Source organism: Miniopterus schreibersii (genome assembly GCF_964146895.1).
Source record: "Miniopterus schreibersii genome assembly, chromosome: 12".
NCBI lineage: Eukaryota > Metazoa > Chordata > Mammalia > Chiroptera > Miniopteridae > Miniopterus > Miniopterus schreibersii.
Window position 1 is genome coordinate 67375587 of NC_138112.1, and position 19261 is coordinate 67394847.

The following is a 19261-nucleotide window of genomic DNA, read 5'->3' on the forward strand; positions in this document are numbered from 1 at the left end:
CCTTCACTTCAGCTTGGAGATGAAGTGCGTGGGTACTGGGATTGCAGGGGTCCAGCAGCCCAGCTCTCCCACCTTCAGGAAGCCCCAATGGGCAACTCAAAGCCCTCCACAGAACTGTCAAAGACCACAGGCCTAAGGCCACTGCACCCACTTTTCAGATGAGCCTGAAGCTTAGGGAAACACAGTGCCTGCCTAAGGATACCAGCCAAGCCAGGGCGAGCCCCTGGATGCTGATCTGACTCCAGAGACGGCAACGGCCACTTCTCAAGAGCCCAGCTTAGTCACTGCGGCAACTGCAAAGCACCTGGCTCCAGGCAGACACCGGGGAGAGCGGTATTACCTCCTGTGGGTGACTGAGTGCAGTCCCCCACTGGTGCACCCCCACTGGTGCATTGACAAGTGTGATACTGAGATGAGCAGGAGGCCCACTGCCCATGCTCTAAGAGGCCTTTCATCCCAGAGGCTGCGGGAGGGGGCCAGCACAGGTCCAGAACATACTGGCTTCCCCATCCTATGCTCTGGGACCACCTGCAGAATGGCCCTCAGCCCTGGGCCCTGGTCCACTGGGCCAGCCCCTGTCCCACTGTGACCAGGAGTAAAATGAGGTGAGCCCATGTGACCACCTGAGCTTGATGGTGAGTGGGTGAAGAACAGGAAAGGACCAGGCCCTCAGGAGATGGAAGCCCAAGCTGTCAGCTCCCCGACACAGAGCAGAGGGGAACTCTGAAAGCCCCCATCCACCCCCCCAACACCCTGACGGCCCAAGGGCCTGAACGCCTCTTGGGGATCTTGGCAGAATCCAGCTCCAAAATTCATGCAAGTTCAATACTTTATTCCATAATATATCTGGGTTTGTTTTTATATAAAAATAACAGTTTCCCTAAATTTTTGCTCCAGGAAAACATGCCGTGCTCACCATGTGGCTTTATGTACCATCGCCCTTGCCCCCCTCCTGTTGGGCCCAGAGCTGTGGCCCTAGGGCTGCCCAGCAGACAAGCCAGAGGACCAAGGGGAAGATGGCCGACCAGGGGGGCAGCAGGGTTCCCCAGGCCCAGGTGGGGTGGGGGGTTGGGGAGCCTGCCTGCGCCCTCGTGGCGGATGCTGGGGCCCTGGGTGCTGCCTTCACTCTTGGAGGTAGGCTTTCAGCCAGATGTTGCCAGACTTCTTCAGGGACCTGGGAGGTAGGGGTGGATGTGGGTGTTGGGGACTCAACTGCAAGACACCAACCCCGTCTCCCCAAGATGATGAGTGTGAGTAGAGGTATCCCCATTCCCGAGTCCCCTTCCCCTGGGGAGGCAGCTGGGTGGGAATGAAGGGGTGGACTGGGAAATGAGGCTACCCTCCCATGAACTGGAGTGGAATCTGGACCTGGGTGGGGACAGGGGGAGGGGCAGAGCCAAGGCCAAATCCAGGAAGGAGCCAGGGTGGGCCTGACCCTCCTCCAGCTCTGTCTATTGCCTCCTTCTGCTGGGCCCTGCAACCCAGAGACTTCTAAGGCCTGGCCCCTGGCCACCACTAACCCGACGTCAGGCAGAGGAGCCAGAAATATCAACGACTTGCTAGGAAACCCTCTGCCTGGTGTTCTAACAGCGCCAGGCTGAGCGCAGGGGTTCAGAGGATGAGGCTGGGAAGGGCCGTGAAGGAGAGGCAGGAGTTCAAACACCAGGACATAAGGAAGGGCATCCAAGTAGAGGGAACAGCGTGTGTCCAGGCACAGAGGTGGAAGAGCTCTGGCTGGGGAATCTGACCTCTGGTCCCCACTGCCAAGGCTGCCACCTGGCCAAGCCCATCAGCCCTCGCCAGGACAGCTGGAGGAACCTCCGCGCTGTTCTATCTGCTTCGACTCCAGCCCCGTCAGCGCATTCGCCCGGCCAGCGCACCTTCCCAGAATCCAACTCCCGCCGGTCCCTCCTCCGCTCAGCGGCCCCCACACACCAGCACCTGCTCGAGGCTTTTGCACTGCTGTTCCCTTGCCCGGAATATTCTTCCCCTGGATGTCTCCATGGCCGGCCCTCTCCCCTCCCTGTCTCTGCTCACTTGTCACCTCAATACCAGCCACCTGCCACCCTAGTGAAAACTGTAATCTCTGCCTGGTGCTCCCCAGCCCCTCTCCTGCCCCCACCCTTAAGTTTTGCTATTTTTTTTTGTTTTTTTGCCAAAGCACTTCTCCCTTTCTCACGTTTTCTGTCATTTACTTATTTTAAGTGCTTGCTTTCTGTCTCCCCTGCTAGGACATCAGCGCCTACAAAGCAGGGATCTCAGCCTATTTTCCAACTGGTGTCTTTGTGGCACCCAGGACAGGACCGGGGCCCATGGCAGGTGGCATGTGAGTGAACACTGGGAAGGGAGGCCACAGGATGAGCAGAGAACGGCTGACGGGAAAGGCCTCAAGGGTCAGCTCTTAGAGAGGGACTGGTGAAGGCTCAGAGGGGACTGACGGGGACCAGGGTGAACAGGGGCCCCGGGGAGCCGCCATGAGCCCTTACCCAACGATGTCCACTAGTGCGGTGAGGAAGGGCTTCACCTCATACGTGAGGCCGTGCTTGGCACACAGCGCCTTGACCAGCGGTGCAACCCTGTGGTAGTTGTGCCTGGGCATCGTGGGGAAGAGGCTGGCGGGGAGGAGAGCACATGCTGGCAACTGAGGTGGGGAGGTGCCAGAGGGACCACCGCCCATCCCCACCCAGGCCCTGCTCCCTACTCCTCCTGGGCCCCAGGGATTCCAGGGCTCTTGTCTTGGCCTCCCCAGGGAAGACTCACTTCCACCCTTGCTGGGCCCCAGGGCCTCTACTCACTGGTGCTCGATCTGGAAGTTGAGGTGCCCGCTGAACCAGTCGATGAAGAGTGAGGGCTCCACGTTGCAGGTGGCTGCCAGCTGCCAGGAGCAGGCGGGGGCACAGGTGAGGGAGGCTGACAGAAGCCCTGACCCACACATTCCCTGAACCTGGTAGCTCCATCAGGGTCCCCTTCCATCTCAGCTGTGACCCCCCCCCCACCCCAGGAGGTACCAGTCCCGGTCCACCTGTGCTGCCCACCTGCAAGCTGACCCAGTCCCGGTGCTTCTCGTGGCCAATCTCCTTGGGGATGTGGTTCATCTGTGTGACCCACACGAACCAGTGGCTCTCCAGGACCCTGTGGGGAAAGCCCAGGCACTGCCCCATGTCCAACACACCACTTACACCAGACCTGGGCCTCAGCTTCCTCATCTGTACAATGGGATTGTGGCAAGCTCTCCCTTGCTGGTGTTTGAAGCAGCTGAGAGGAGCAGGCTCCATGCCAGACTGAGCCCACAGCAGCCCAAGAGAGTGAGCAGCCACAGGGCCCCTTCCGCCAGACCCACTGTCAACGGGAGCCCGCCCCTCTCCTGTCGCTTGATTCTTCCACACCCCAGGGAGGCAGTCTCGCTGTTCCCATTGTGCGGAGGGGGAAATGGAGGCCCTGAGAGTGGAGCGCTGTGGTCAGGGCGCCCTGCCGCCGGTGCATGACCACCCACTCCTGCCATTCTGAACCGCATACCTGACGGCCACGAAGAGCAGCAGCGCCCCGGAAACGCTGTAGAAGGGGATGTAGGACATGAAGAAGCGGTAGTAGAAGCTGGCGGCCCAGAGCAAGTCCTGCAGGGGCGGAGGACAGAGGTCTCGAAGCAGCTGGGGGGAGCTGAGCTCATCTGCCCCCTCTGCTGGCATGCCTCGGAGCCCTGGACAGGTCACCGCCCGTCTCTGGGCCTGCCTTGGTTTTCTCAGCCAGGTAAAGGGACAGGGTCCTTGCCCTGCCAACTGAGCACGGAAGTGAAGGTGCCATGGAGGAGCTGAGAGGGTGAACCAAGGGCTGCCTGGGAGACAAATGCCTGGAGGAGTCGGCCCAGCCGATCCCACCCCCAGGGAGGACACCCCAAGCCCTAAGCTCACACTGGCTCTCCCCCTGCACACATGTGACGCACTGTTGCATGCACACACACACCTGTTTGCATTCGTGGACAGGGCTGCCCCCCGAAGCACCCCCTTCTGCCACAGCTGTAAGCCTGGGACCCGGAGCGGGGCGCACTCACCCTCCACTGCATGCACACCAGCATGTAGGCCAGATTCTCCACCTCGAAGTTCACCAGCGTGAGCAGCGGCGGGCCGACTGCAAGGAGGCGGGGGAAGGCTCAGGCACAGGGCGGGCGCCGGCAGGCTGGGCAGACACGGTGGGGTGCAGCGCTCTGTGGCTCCAGGGACACCAGTGGGACTTGGTGTCGGGCCCAGCCAGCTGGGATGACCCTGCAGCACCCACAGGGCCTGGTCGTCCCCAGGCTGACCCTTGCCTCACTGCCTCCTGTGTCCCTTCTGCAGGTCAGGGCCAGCTTTACATGTCCCCACCCTGTCCCCTTTGGCCACATCCCATCAATCCTCATCCTGTCCACCCCAACAACTGCTCAAACTCTCTAGAGCTCTGGACCACCCTGATGTGAGGGCAGGAAGGGGTTCAGAAAGCTCCGGGCAGGGCTGTGACGACTCGCCCGAGGGTACCCCGGGGCAGAGGGACTGGCAGGGGCAGAGGCCTGGCTGCAGGCAGGGGCAGCGGAGCAGAGGCTGGGAGAGGCTTGGGGGTGCCACGATGAGGATGGTTAACATGCCTCTTCCCCAAGAGGTTGCTGGACGCTGCCCAGCAGACGGGAGGCAGACAGTGCGAGCTCAGGCGTGATCCCCACCCCAGCAGTCCCCACGTCGCGGGGACAGAGGAACACTCACTCAGGAAGAAGTACAGGTGCTGGTGGTTGTAGGGTAAGTATCTCCGCTTCTTCCTGCCGTACTGTGGAGACGGGCGTGGCTGGGAGGGCAGCTCCCCAGGCCCCTCCTTCTGGGCAGGGGCAGGGGCAGGGGCAGGGGCAGGGGCAGGGGCAGGGGCAGGGGCAGGGGCAGGGGCAGGGGCAGGGGCAGGGGCAACTCTGGCTTCTATCACCAGCAGACTGGGGGGGGAGTACATCTGGGGTAGGGGCTCAGCCTGGAACTAGAATGGGGGGCTTGGTCAGGGGCTCGGGCTGGGCCACAGTAGGGGACCCCAGGAGCTACAAGTCCCCCCTCAGCTGCAGGCCCAGCCGGTGTGTGTCCATGTCCTCCCCACGAACCTCAACAGATGACTCCCCCAAGAGGAAGATGGGCGCCAAGGTCACATCGGGGTCTTTGTGGGAGATGTTGGGCTTGGCGTGATGCTGGAAATGACGGAAGTTCCACCAGTGGGCAGAGAAGCCCTGCAGGAGAGGAGGGGGCTTTCAGGGGTGGGCCAGGCCGTGTCCACCACTCCATGCCTGTGCGCTTGGGCAGTCGCAGCATGGCACCCCAACTCAGCCCCTGGTTGCCCACCACCCACCCCACCCTCACCTTCAGCTGTCCCATCACAAACTGCTGGGCCACGTGGTTCCACCGGGACTTCCTGAAAACAGAGGTGTGGCCCAGGTCGTGCTGTAGATACCAGCTCTGAGCCTGGGGAGAGAGGCAGGCTCAAGAGACCTGGCACCTGACTCCGGCCATGGGGGAGGGTGTTGGCTGGCTGGGGGCCCAACCTGGAGTCCCAGTGAGTCCCCCCAGCTCATTGGGCACACCCACAGCTGATGCTGCAGTTTATGACCCTGTACACCAGCTTCCTCTTTTTACAGAACACTGAGTTTCGGGAGGTCTCAGGGCCTGCACGTCACGGAGCTGTCGGGCGGCAGCCCTCTGGATTCCCGTCTGTGCTTGCTCAGGGGTAAGTAAGGAGCTTCCTTAGCTCCTTAAATGCAACTTGAGCCTGGCTGGTGGCTCAGTGGTTGAGCACTGACCCATGAACCAGGAGGTCACAGTTCGATTCCCAGTCAGGGCACATGCCCATTTGGGGCTCGATCCCCAGTAGGGGCTGTGCAGGAGGCAGCCGATTGATGATTCTCTCATTATTGATGTTTCTATCTCTCTTTCCCTCTCCTTTCCTCTCTGAAAACTATATATATATATATATATATATATATATATAGTTTTCTATATATACACACATATATATATACATATATGTGTGTGTGTGTGTGTGTATATAAATGCAGCTTGACCCTCAGATACACACCTTATGGGGTCTCTGGCTGGTCGTTCATTCATTCGTTCATTCATTCATTCATTCATTCATTCAGCAAATATGTCCAGAATGTCCACATGTGTCTGTTGGGCACTTTAGGGGCTGCAGGACAGTGCTGGGTTCACCTGGGAGACGGTCAGGATGAGGGCGGTGACAGTGCTGGGCACCCAGCCGGGGCCGAGGAGGTAGATGACAAGCCAGGCGAGCACCTCCATGGCCAGGATGTGGCCCAGCAGGAGAGCGAAGAAGGTGGGGTTGGCCTCGAACAGCTTCATGTCCTTGGCTGCCTGGCGCAGGGCTCGGAAGTCCTCAACCAGCTGGGCCTGCCACGGTGAGTGGCCAGTCAGGCAAGGAAATCAAGTCCCGGTTATCCCCAGAAACCCTCCCTAGCCACTCCTCCCATTCCAGGCCCAAGGGGTGTAGCCAAAGGGGTCGCAGAGACAAGAGCATCAGGCTTGGGGTGTGACCTGGGTACTGCCTGGAGGCAAAGGCTCCCCTGCAAAAGGTAGGGGTATGTGAGAAGCAGAAAAAGCCAGAGAGGGCAAACCCCTTAAAGCTTAGCTCATCAAAATCCTCATTGTAGATGGGATGCTGGGCCCAGAGAAGGGAAGGGCTCGCCTGGCCACAAGTGGGCTCCTGGCAGGCATCCCACAGCTCCTCCTACAACTGCCAAGGAAGGGATGGCAAACCAGCCTTGGCCCCGGGTCCCCTTGGGGCAATGCAGATGGAGCTGCTCCCGGCCACGCCCCACACCCTCCCAGGGTGGCTTGGCCTCCACCAGGGCCCTGCTCACATTCTGGAGTCCATCCTGGCTGGGCTCCTCTGGGGCCAGCTCTCCGATCAACAGGGGCTGCAGGAACTTGCGCACAAAGTTGAGGTCCTGGTGGAAGGCATGGAAGGCATCCTGAGGGAGAGCAGACAGTCAGGTGGGCAGACAGACAGACAGCTGGAGCAGCACCCAGAGGCATCAGACAGGATGGAAGGACTGCTGATGGAAGGACAGAGCAGACAACACAGATGGACAGAGAGTCAGCCGGCTGTCCAGCGGTCAGAGAAATAGCTCCACAGAGGCCAGCCTTGCCCATGAGCCTGCCCTGGTCCTCCCCGGGCCTTGGTGCCCTGCCAGCCAGGCCCAGCTGCTGCAACCAGCACAGGAGGCCCTTCTCCAAACGTGGCTGGTGAATAAAAATCTGGATTTGCACAAAGGTCCAGACTCCTGATTTCCTTCATGACAGGGGTCAACTTTTCCAAAAAAACCCACAAAACTCCTGGAAAGTTTTCTTAAAATCACATGCTTTTCTACTGCATATAAAATAAGGTCTGGGTCACATATGTCACATTTACCCAGTGGGGGGGTAAGGGGTTACGACGGCGACTTGTACTTGCCCAGTGGGGGGGTAGGGGGTTACGACAGCGACTTGTACTTGAGGACCACTGGGCCACCAGGAGAAAATCAGTTGAGGGCCACACAGACTGAGTTTTTGGAGGTTTGCAAGGAAGATACTCCAACAGTTAAACCCATTTAATTTTAAAAGCAGGAACAGTGGCCTGGGCTTTGCTGAGGTGTCGGTGAGCTTGAACTTCACACCTGGGGCTCACTCAGTCTCCTGATCTAGTCTTGGTCTAATTGGCTCGTTGCTGTTCACAGTTCTTCAGCTGATTTTTATCCTTGGACTTTCCGAGGTTCTCTCACAGCCACCCAGCAGCCTGAACTGAAGAAGCAGTGACTAGGTGCTATCCCCATGGGCCTGGGCTGGGTGACTGCTGGCTGCTAAAGGAAATACCTGCAAAGAAGGCTGACTGAGACCAGGGGCAGGTCTCCTATTGTTCTCTGACTAATAAACATACCAGCTTCTAGTGAGTGACAGCCGGGCCCCTGTACTTACTGTCAGATGCCCCACAGTCCTGGAGGAAGGAAGCAGCTTGGGCATCCCTCAGGCCCCACTCAGAGGCCACACCTGAGGGATGCCTGCTCTCTTACTGGCCCAGGGCAGCCTGGGATGGTGGGGGTGGGGGTTGAGTTGGGAGGTTGAGGCTCCTGGAATAACCTAGGCTCTCGGGAAGGGGAGAGGGGGCTGTGTAGGCTGTTATGTGCAGACCGTCTCTCCTGGAAGAATCTTGATGGAGGGGCAACACGGCTGGGAGGAAGGGGGCTGGAGGGGAGGCTGGCCCCACAGGAAGCTGCCAGGACCCTGACCAGCACTGGAGGCAAGACTGCCCTTGGGGCTCAGCAGACTCCATCCAGGGTGGTGTTGGGCGAATCTGTTTTGCCTGGAACTAGGCAAATTCAGGGGCAACTCTAGGGGGCAAGACTCCAGGGCCATTCTGGCTCTGGACTGCAAAGTTTTTCCCCTTAATTTAATAAAATATCTATGTTTTTATTGATTTTAGAGAGAGAGGAGGGGGGAGGGAGAGAAAGAGAGAAACATGGATCAGCTGCCTCCCGCATGCACCCCAACCAGGGATGGAACCCGAACCCTTCAGTGGACGGGACACCGCTCAACCAGCTTAGCCCCAACGGCCAGGGCTTTATTCTTTTAACTGTGATAAAACATACAGAAAATTTACCATTTTAACCATTTTTTACGTGTATAGCTCACATTGTTGGGCAACCATCACCACCATCCATCTCCAGAACTTTTCCATCTTCCCAAACCGAACGCTGTGCCCATTAAATACCAACTCCCATCCCCTCCCCCAGCCCGTGGCACCCACAATTCTGCTTTCTGTCCCTATGACTGCGACTAGTCTCAGGACCTCACAGAAATCATACAGTATCTGTCCTTTTGTGACTGACTTGTCACTTAGCGTGTCTTCAGGGTTCATCTAGGTTGCAACCTGGGTCAGAATTTCCTTCCTCTTTAAGGCCAAGTGAGCAATGAATGTGATCCCCTCGTTTCCCTCAAAACTGCCCCGGGGCACAGAGGCATGCTCCCAGGGACCAGGGGTGCACAGCGGCCACAGAAATGCCCTCAGCGCCCGATGCTTGGCACCAGCTGTGCTGACACCTGCGGGCACACCCACCCCACCTCGCATGACCACTCGGACATACCCGCACCCTGGGGAACACCCACACGGTCAGAGCCCGCAAGCACACGCGGCCTGCACACAAACACAGAGCAGCACGCGCTGTGCTGGCCACCCAGGACTTCCCGCCCCCCAGTCCTTTCTTGCTCCATCTGTGTCTGCTCTGGGGCCACCCCAGCCACCCAGCCGACTCCCAGGTGCTCCAGGGCCATGCCGTGAGCTGAGGCGCTTTGGGAGTAGGTGGGCTTCCCCGACTCCTTTCCCTTGGTCCTGGGGATGCACTAGGGAGAGGACAGAGCCAGGCCCACCCAAGCGACTGCCAGCCGGGTCTATCCCTTGGAGTGACGGGGGAGGTGCGATGGCCCAGGGCCCCTGGCCAGGGCTAGGGGAAGGGGCTGGGCGGGTCCTTGAAGAACAGGTCCTTGGAGAGAAGGGCAGCTCCTGGGCTTCCATGCTCTTGGCACCAGCAAGGTGGATCCCTGGCCTCAGACCAACTCCCGATGCACGAGCAAATAGCTTTTCCTGGAACACTGGCTGGGGCCCTGTGACCTAGTCCTCTCTGGGCCTCTGCTTTAGGACCCAGGGACCCGACAGGGGACTCAGAGAGCCTAAGCCACTTATCCAGCTCCACCTGATGGAGGTTGGATCAGAACCAGGTCTGACTGTGCTTGTGGCCACTGGGCAGTAGCCCCAGGGTGGCCCCTCCTGGGCCAGAGGGGAGGCAGTGGACCTCCTAGGTGTGTGGGGGGATCCTTGCCATGAGGCTGGTCACCGTCCCAAGCAGCCAAGGACCCGGCTGCTCTGAGTCTGGGCTCTGGGGGACAGGAGGGTGGTCCTGGTGTTTCTTTTCTTTTTTAATCCTCACTGAGGATATTTTTTCCATTGCTTTTTCAAAGAGAGAGAAACATTGATGTGAGAGAGACACATCCATTGGTTGCCTCCCACACATGCACTGACCGGGGCTGGGGATCGAGCCTACAACCGAGGTATGTGCCCTTGGCTGGAATTGAATCTGAGACTCTTCAGTCCGCGGGCCGGTGCTCTAACCACTGAGCAAAACAGGTTAGGGTGGTCCTGGCATTTTTTGGCCACACTGATTGAGTTTCAGGGATCTGCAAGAGGCACTGCGGTCACCCACCCCTGGTGCATTCGGAAGTGTCCTTCCAGGGACACGTGTGCAAACCCCGTGACCCTCCCCCACCTGACAAGTTGAAGGTGGCACTCAAGGTCTCTCATTGGGTCTTGGGACAAAGTTGGGAGTAACTGCTGGAATAAAAATTGTGCCCCTAAACGTAAGCTGCTGGTGGCTGCGACAGGCTCTGTTCACAGCGGTGTCTTACGAGCAGGGGCTGGAGTAGGTGTGAGTCAGTGGAGAAGAGCCAGCCCTCCACAGCCCACGAAGCAGGGGTAGGAACCACTTTACTGCTGCGGGAACACAGGCTCAGTGCGGTGGGAACACCTGCCCAGGTCAGAGTTTGCGGCGGCAGAGTTGGGGTTAAAACCCAGGTCCACCTTCTGCGATGCCCACGCCCTCTCAGGATAGAGCCACCACACAGCCCTGCCTCGGTCCCCCAGAAACCCTGGAGTGGCTCCTGCCCCACCCCCAGCCCTGAGCTCGCTGCAGCAGCTGGTTTAGGGGCCGACGTGTAGGGGGCAGGAGCCAGCCTGCCTGAGATGGAATATGAGCTGCCACTTATGAGCCAGGCCAGGGAGCCACAAAGACCACACCCCGCTCTCCATTCTCTATTTTCTCACCAGCAAGTCAGAAACCACCAATGTCGCTCTCATGGGCCTGTGGGGAGGACCTAGTCAGTGCAATGGAGCACTTAAGGGCCCGGCATCCAGCGAGCTCTGACCTGAGCCTCCACCAGCCTGACGTGTCTCCTGAGACCACTCGGATTTACTGCCTGGAAGGGTGGGTGTGCAGGTGACATCTTATGACATGCTGTTTGTCCTGCATGGTCAAGTCCTGGCCAATTTGAGGCCGAAGAAAGACAGGATTGGTGACATCCCTCTGTCCCGGAGACACAGTGGGGGAAGGGAGCATTTCTGGCCACTCTCCAAAGATTCTAGAATGTTCCAGACCAGAAAGGGGGTGGAGCAGGGCTGCTGGAGTGGTCTGGGTCTGCTCCTTAAGCCTCTGCTGAGAAGGTGGCAGTGGGTTGTGGAGATGGGGGATCAGGGGATATGCCTCCAGGGACACCCAAGGAATTCTTCCCTCCCTCTCCCAGGTGGGAAGACAGAGCAGGAACTTGTGCCCAGCACTCAGACACTCCTTCTCATCCTCTCCCTGCCACTCCTCACAGATGGCCAACAGGCAAGCTCTATCAGTATCCTCATTTTACAGATGGGGAAACCGAGGCACAAGTGGCCAAAGGGTACACACTGTGGACAGGGCACATCCAATGCCCACCCTTGCAGCTCAGGACAGATGCCCCCAAAAGCCACCCCTGTCTCCTCAGCACTGCTGGTGTCCCTGGTGATAGGCTGGCACACCTGTCAGGGCCTCCTCCACCCGGCACCCTTGGCCTCACAAGTGTCACTGACCCAGTGGTGGCCCCAAAGCAGCCAGGCCCTCTGGCTCTGGCTCTTCTCGGCTGTTCCATGAGCAGCCCACAGCAGCTTGGGACCCTTGGGAAGAAACAGGGAGACTGCCAGCACCCTCACCTCAGCACACTGCGTTCCTGCCCAGTGCCGGGCCATCCAGCTCCCCGCCCAGGGAGGGAGCAGGTCACAGCAGCAACCCTGGGGAGGGGCTTGGGGGGTGGGACACTGAAGAAAATACCTACGGAGCCCAGAGAGGTCACATGTCATTAAGCAGCAGGGCTTTCACGGCAGCCAGCGTAGTGGATGGAAGCAGAGTATGGGCTCTGGAGCCAGATCCTCCGAGTTCATGACTGGTCCCCTCTGCACCCCGCCCTCACCCCAGAGCCTCAGGATCTGCCCTGCTTCTCCCCAACTCCCACCCAGACACAACCCCACCCTTCAAGCCCAAGGAACAAGGCCCTGCTGTTCAAGGGCCCCAAGAAGGTTCTTTTACATCACCCATATTCAGCCTCAGTCTCCTCATATGCAAAATGGGTTAACACTAGTACCCCCTCAGAAGGTTGTTATCTGAAGGCCACACTAAGCTACATCCCAGTGGCTCCCCCCGCGCACCTGCACTCACAACATCTCTTGCCCTCTGCCCTGGCTACACCTGCCTTTTGAGACCCATCATTTCTTCCTTCAGTCCCCTGCCCTTCTCCTGGGATGCTCTGCCTTCCCCCTCCCCATTAGGGATCATTTAAAATCTATATCAAATGCCCCTGGTTTCCCTGCTGTACCCTGCAAGGCCCCCTAAGAATAAAACAGAAGTTCAGCAGGAGCAGCCCCTGCTACCCCTCAACCTAACCACCGGCCCCTCTCCCCACTGCTCGACTCCAGCCACGCAGGGAGCCTTGCTGCTCCTTGAATGGCAGAGCAGGTCCCACCTCAAAGCCTGTGCTCTAGCTGGTCTGCCTGCCAGGAACTGCCCCCTGGCAGAGGGTCTGTGCACAGCTGTATCTTCAGAGGTGAGCACAGACCCTGGCGCTTAGGATATGCTCACTGCATATCTACTGATGGGTATGGTAACCCGACAGCTGAAGAATGAATATATGAAATAAACAGCTAAATCGCAGTGTCACGTGTGGTGGAGAGCATGGGCTGTGGGTTCAAATCCCGGACCTAAATTTTAATTTCAAGTCATTTTGCCTCTCTGAGTCCATTTCCTTACCTGTAAAGTGGGAATCATGACAAGAGTACCTGCCTCACAGGGTATCCTGGGGATTAAAAGAGAGGGTATCTATAAATCTGACTTCACAGCTGCAGTGGGTGCTCAGTGCCCGGCCCTGGTACACTTCTGACCATGGAGTATTGTGAGCCCTTGGGATACCACACAACCTCTTTCGCAACAGCCAGGCCTTGCCTCTCCCCAGCTGGCTCCCCTCCCCTCAGGCTGCCTATGACTCTTAGACAAACCTGGCCCAGGGCCCAGAGCATTCTCCCCAGGGTACCCGCTTTGTATCCCAGGATGGCCACAGGCTGACTTAATGGCACAGGAACTCTGGGAATTTCCTGGCAGGAAGCCTTCTGTTGCCTGGACATGAGAACAGCTGATGGACGGCCAGGGGACGCCACCCTGGCAAGACAGCTGCCCTGCCCCCACCTGTGCTCCAGGACCTGGGATAGGAGGCCTGGGGTCTGGGCTTGACCACACAAAGCACTGGGCTGGTCCAACCCCTGGTCTGCCTGGTGGGCCCATTATGGACAAAGACTGGGGTCTCCCAGCCTCAGCCACCTCCTAACTGCTTTGGCCTGAACAGACCAGGTGTTTCTGGCAACTCCATCCCCCGGTTTGGGGCCTTAAAGAAGCTAAGAAATGGTTTAATGCAACTTTTCCTGTTACAGACATAGGCAGAACCAGACAAGGTGACCCAGCAAAGGGGTGGCTACGCCATGGCTGTCCCCATGCACAATACAGTTTGCAGGGCACACCCACACTCATTAGCCAGCAACATATACTGACCAGGAACAAAGGCACGGCAGCTGCAGCTATGGAGTTATGAAAGCGCAGTCCTGCCCTCAGTCAGATTGCTGTCGGGCTCAGCTCTCCCCATTTTACAGATAAGGAAAATGAGGCTCAGAGGAATGACATGCCTGGTTCAAGGTCACTTGGGGCCTCCAATGGCTGAGCCATGACCCAGCCCCAGGGAAGATTATTTTTTGGAAACAAGAAATAAACTTCATTGATGATGAATCAATAAGAAAACTGTCAAATGGAGGTTTTGGGGTCAAGAACTAACTGTATGATGGGGTTCCCACGTGGGAGGGTCCCCAGCACAGGCCTGGGCAGCAAGGAGGAAAATGCAGTTAATGAATGCTCCCCTCATCTTCTTCTCACCTGCCTCCATCCTGTCCTTCAGATCAGAGGTTGAAAAAGGCCGGAGCAGGCATCCATAGGATCCTGGAGGGGTGGCCAGGGTTCAGTCAGGCTGAGGGGGGAGGGGCTGTGGCGCCTCGCACCCCCCACACCCCGACAGAAGTGCACACACATACAACCACACACAGACACGCACAGCATTCTCACACATACAGGCCTGTACATGGTCACACACTTGTTGGCCACGGTTAGCTTCAGCGCCGTGGCCACCACTCGACCTCTCAGCACCTAGGGACAAGGCTTCTGTCAGTTTCTGGAGTTTTAGGAGGCTTCTGGCCCTAACCCCTCAGCTTTCTGGGCTGGAATTGGGGAAGAAAGACCTCTTTCCTCTAAAACAGCTATTTTCAACCCATGTGCCGCGGTAGGTACACTAGTGTGCCACAAGAAATGTTAAAACATGCAATACCTGACTATTTAGTTAGGGCACTGACCTCTTTTCCCTTAGATTGTCAAATAAAAAAATGACAACAGTCAACACAACAATAGCCATCTGGTATGAATGAATCTAAATTATACCTTTTTCTTCTGATGGGCAAAAATATATATTTTTTGGTGTGTTGCAGAATTTTAGTGATTAGTCCATGTGCCATGAGATGAGAAAGGTTGGAAACTGCTGCCCTAAGAGTCCTGTGAAGATTGCACAACACATGGCAGAAGGCAGTGGGCAGAGAGCAGGTGGCCTGGCAACAGGGACACTGGCCTTCTTGGGATAGAACACAATCTCTTTTGCTGCCTAAAGTTTTGACAGTTAGGAATTCATCCCCTGGGATCTTGAAGACCTTTCTGGTACCCAGTGCGGTCCACCTAGTATTTTGGAAGGTCAAGGACAGAGCATCATGGCTCCAACTCCTGTTGCCCCCATGGGGGACTTCAGGAAAGGGGTTCATGAGGAGTCCCAGTTGGCTGCTCTGCCACTGGGCTCCAGCCAGCCATTCTCAATGGACCAGGCCACACCCCTCCTTGGCCAAGGCAAGTCTAGACATGGGCTGGGAAGGGGAAGACGGGGTCCCCAGGAGCCAGTCTGTTCCTGGGGTGACTGTGGACCCAGCCTGGCTGGCAAAGTTCTCCCACCTGCAGCTGCCAGCCCAGATCAGAGGTGAGTCACTGATCCTTACTGATATTTACAGCAGCTCCAGCGCAAGCCACATACCTTTGGGCCCAGCCCAACCCCTGCTGCCCAGTCCCCAGTCTCTGATGGCACATCTTTGCCCATCCGCTAGGGTCTTGGCCCTACCCCTGGCACCCAGCATGGGACCTGGTCTGGGGGAACGCAGAACTGAGAGGAGCAACCTCAGAGCAACAAGAAGGGTCCTCTTTAGGGGGCTCTTTTGGCCATGACACGCCCACCTCCGAGAGCCCCCTCCTCCAGCCCAGCCCTGGTCCATGGCCCGAGGTGCAGTCCTCCAGGCAGGGACGTGGCCCCCCTGCCCCACATCAGGCCCTAGTCAGTCTATCCCAACTCGGGGTCCCGGGCCGGGAGGTCAAAGGTAAGCGAGGGAAGGACGCTAAGGCCCCGCAGGCGGAGCGGGGCGCGACGCCCAGGGTCAGGCCCGGCGAGCGCCGGGCTCCGCCCGCCAGCGCCGGGTTTCCTTACCGTGGCGTCCTGGGCGCCGTGGTGGCCGATGAGGCGGCTGCCCCCCGGGTGCCGCTGTGCCCAGCGGCTGATGTCGTAGACGCGGCGCTCGATGACCAGCCACTTGTCGCCCGGCAGGTCGTGCGGGCGGATCTGTTCCCAGCGAAAGGTGGGCAGCGGCGCCCCGAGCTGCGCGGGCGCCTCGCGCGGCGCCGGCCCCGGCCCCCGGCCCGGCTCCCCGACGCCGCCCATGGCTGCGTGCAAAAGTCCAAAAGTCCTCGGACACTGGGACCTTCCCGAGGTTCCCGCGATACGCCGAGGGGGGCGAGGTGGCCCTCCCGGGACTCCCCCCGCCGACTGCGCTCCCCGGCGGCCCCGCCCCGCTGCCGCAGCCACCGCACGAGCGCGCGCCGCCCGGCTCTCCCCGGCGCGCAGAACTTTCCTCCCTTATAACCGCGCCGGCCGCAGAGCCGCCGCCCGCCCCGCGCTCCAATCCCCGCGCGGCGCCCCGGCCCCCATTGGCTGCTCGGCGCTCCCGCCTCCGGGTCGAGCGGGCCCGCCCCGCGCCCAGGCCCGCTGCAGCCACGCCCGGCGCTTCCCGGCTCGGTCCGCTCGTGGGCTCCGGCTCCGTGGGGCGGGAAGGGGAGGGACGCGCGCGGACACGCACGGCCGGGGGGAGCCGCGCCCTCGGGCGCCCACGTCTGCGCCGGGAGGGCCTGGAACGACGGTCCGAGGGTAATGGGCTTCCTGCCACGCGTCCTGGGACGCTAAACCCGGAGCGCACAGAGGTGGGGGGCGCTACCTCGGGGTGACCGTAAACAGCATTCAAACAATGGACCCCCAGGACTGCGCGCAGAGACCGCCATCGGGGCTGAGGGACGGGCCCGGTCCCCGCGGGGCGCCTCTGGGGGCCGGTGGTCTTCCCGCTGTTGCGGCTGTAGGGCTGGGGATGTCGAGGGGTGACCACCGGGCGAGAGGGATGGAGGGGCCCCGGAGTCGGTATTGGGGCGCTGCCATTCACTGGGGGCTCGCTAGGTGGCTTGCTTGTTATGCCCCTCCCAGCCCATTTTTTACTTAAACACAAGTTCTTTTGAGAGTGTGAGTTTCTAACAAGTGCCCAGGTGATACTGATGTGCCGGTTCAGGCAAAATACAGCTGAGACTTGAAAGAGGGGTTTCAACTTTGTGGGTGGATGTTTTTCAGTAAACATACTGTGGTCCCTCCCTATTTCTGGGTTTCTCATTTACGGATTTAACCCACTGCAGGTGGAAAACACTAGTTTCCATCCCAAGTTGGGAATCCCTGGATGCAGACGGCCAATCATATGCTTGGTTCTACACCATTTTATTATGTAAAGGACTTTAGAATCCTTGGGTTTGGGTATCTGTAGGGGTCCTGGAACCAATCCTCTGAGGATACCAGCGAACTCAAAAGTTGTAAGTAGATTTAAAACAATTTTTTTCTTATTTATTGATTTGAGAGAGAAGCATAGATTTGTCATTCCACTCATTCGCTGGTTGATTCTTGTATGTGCCCTGACTGGGGATCGAACCTGTGACCCTGGCCTATCAGGATGATGCTCTAACCAGCTGAGTATCCCACCAGGGCTATACATAGATTTTCGAGTGCAGGGCGTAGGCACCCCTAGTCCCTGTGCTGTTCGAGAGTCAACTGTATATTTCTCTTATATGCTAATATTTTATCTTGGTCTAACAATTTGTAGGATATCACTGTAGCTAACATTTGTGAGGTAGACAGACCAGGGCCCAGAAGAAGGGCTGAGGAGGCCTCTGGGTTCTCTTTGGTACCAGGAGGGCCGCTGGTTGCCAGGACAACCAGTGAGGCTGTGAGGCCGTCACCAGTGGGGCTGCCCGGGCCCTTTCCACTGTGGTATTCTCAAACCCACTCCACAGCCTGTGTGTGTGTAGTGGGGGTAGAGGAGTGTGGCTGGCAGCTGAGGCTGGAGATCACTGCAGATGCCCCTTCTCCCACCACGTTAGCACGTGGGCATGTGGATGGAGGAGGCATCCTCCTGGAGGAAATAAACCTCCTGCACCAAATTATAGAGATGTAAACTGATGGTTGCCAAAGGGGGAGGGATGGGTGAAAAAATAAATTAAAACCCCGCGGTGGTGGAGTCCGTGCCGGCTGCCCTCTCCTTCCCGCAGCTGTGGGTCAGCAAGTAGCAGGAGGAGTCGGGCCCACCCCCTGTCTGCTGCAAATGCCTCTAAATGATGCAACTGCAGTGTTTGTGACATGAGTTCATTCACAAGTATAACTTTGCCCTGGTAAAATATATACACTTATGCCAAATAAAAGATTGAAGTTCCTAAACATAAGACCTGAAACCATAAAACTCCTTAAAGAAAATATAGGGGAAGAGCTCCTTGACATTGGTCTTGGTAACAATTTTGTGGATATACCACCAAAATACAAGCAACAAAAGCAAAATATAATGAGTGGGACTATATCAAACTAAAAAGCTTCTCCGCAGCCAAAGAATCAACAAAACAAAAAGGGAACCTACAAAATGGGAGAAAATATTTGCAAATAATGTATCTGATAAGAGGCTAATATCCAAAATATGTAAAGAACTCATACAACTCAATAGCAAAAAAGCAAACAATCTGATTTAAAAATGGGCAAAGGAACTTAATAGACATTTTCCAAAGAAGACATTCTAACGGCCAAGAAGTGCATGAAAAGGTGCTCAACCTCAGGGAAAAGCAAATCGAAACCACAGTGAGATATCATCCCACACCTGCTAGAATGGCTGTCACAAAAAAGACCAGAGATAACAAGTGTTGGCAGGGAAGTGGAGAAAAGGGGAGCCTTGTGCGTTGCTGGTGGGAATGTATGGAAAGCAGCATGGAGATGCCTCAAAAATTAAAAAGCAAACTACCATACGGTCTGGCATTCCCACTTCTGGGTAGGCCTCCAAAGGAATAGAAACATGATCTTGAAGAGATGCCCACCCTCCCACGTTCGCTGCAGCATTATTCACGGGAGGCGAGATGTGGAAACAGCTCAGGTGTCCGCCCTCAGATGAATGGATAAAGGTGATGTGAGATGATGTGGAATATTATTCAGCCATGAAGAAAGAAGGAACTCCATTGTGACAATATGGGTTACCCTGCCATTGTGACAACATGGGTGACCCTGGAGGGCATTATGCTGAGTGAAATAAGTCAGACATACTGCATGGTCTCACTTATATGTGGAATCTGAAAAAGCCAAAATCACAGAGAGAGAAAGGTGGTTAAAGGCCTGAGGGGTAAGGGGAATGGGCAGATGTTGGTTGAAGGGTAAAAACTTTCAGTTATGAGATGAATGAGTTATGGGGATCTGATGTACAGTGTGGTGATTACAATTAATACTATATTATATACCTGAAAGCTGCTAGGAGAGTAGATCTTAAATGCTCTCACCCAGCCCCTCCACGGGCGCATGGTCCTCACGCTGCCGTCTTCAGCTGCCCTCAGTGGTCGGTGCTGCCCCCTGATGCCCCCTGGAGCCTGGCCTGCCCCCAGCTCCTGTGTGAGGCAGCTGGGGGCTTGGGGTGAGTTAGATCCTCCACGTACCCCCTGCTGCACGTGGTGAGATGGGGGAGGGGAAGG

General features: G+C 57.4%; 1 protein-coding gene across 3 annotated transcripts; it reads right to left on the bottom strand.

Moving 5' to 3' along the window:
- Positions 1-817: 817 nt before the first annotated feature.
- Positions 818-16123, bottom strand: FADS3 (fatty acid desaturase 3). Of its 3 annotated transcripts, none has more exons than XM_081155562.1 (12): positions 15666-16123; positions 6875-6961; positions 6207-6404; positions 5361-5462; positions 5108-5230; positions 4731-4791; positions 4049-4125; positions 3517-3614; positions 3036-3132; positions 2796-2875; positions 2487-2612; positions 818-1174 (listed from the first exon to the last, which is right to left on the bottom strand). In XM_081155562.1, the coding sequence occupies exons 1-12, from the start codon at positions 15894-15896 to the stop codon at positions 1123-1125; spliced, it is 1332 nt and encodes a 443-aa protein (XP_081011688.1). In that variant the 5' UTR covers positions 15897-16123; the 3' UTR covers positions 818-1122. The 3 variants fall into 3 exon arrangements, with proteins under 3 accessions (XP_081011688.1, XP_081011687.1, XP_081011689.1); XM_081155561.1 differs by having other exon boundaries at positions 6875-6985; XM_081155563.1 differs by lacking the exon at positions 5361-5462 and having other exon boundaries at positions 6875-6985.
- Positions 16124-19261: the final 3138 nt, after the last annotated feature.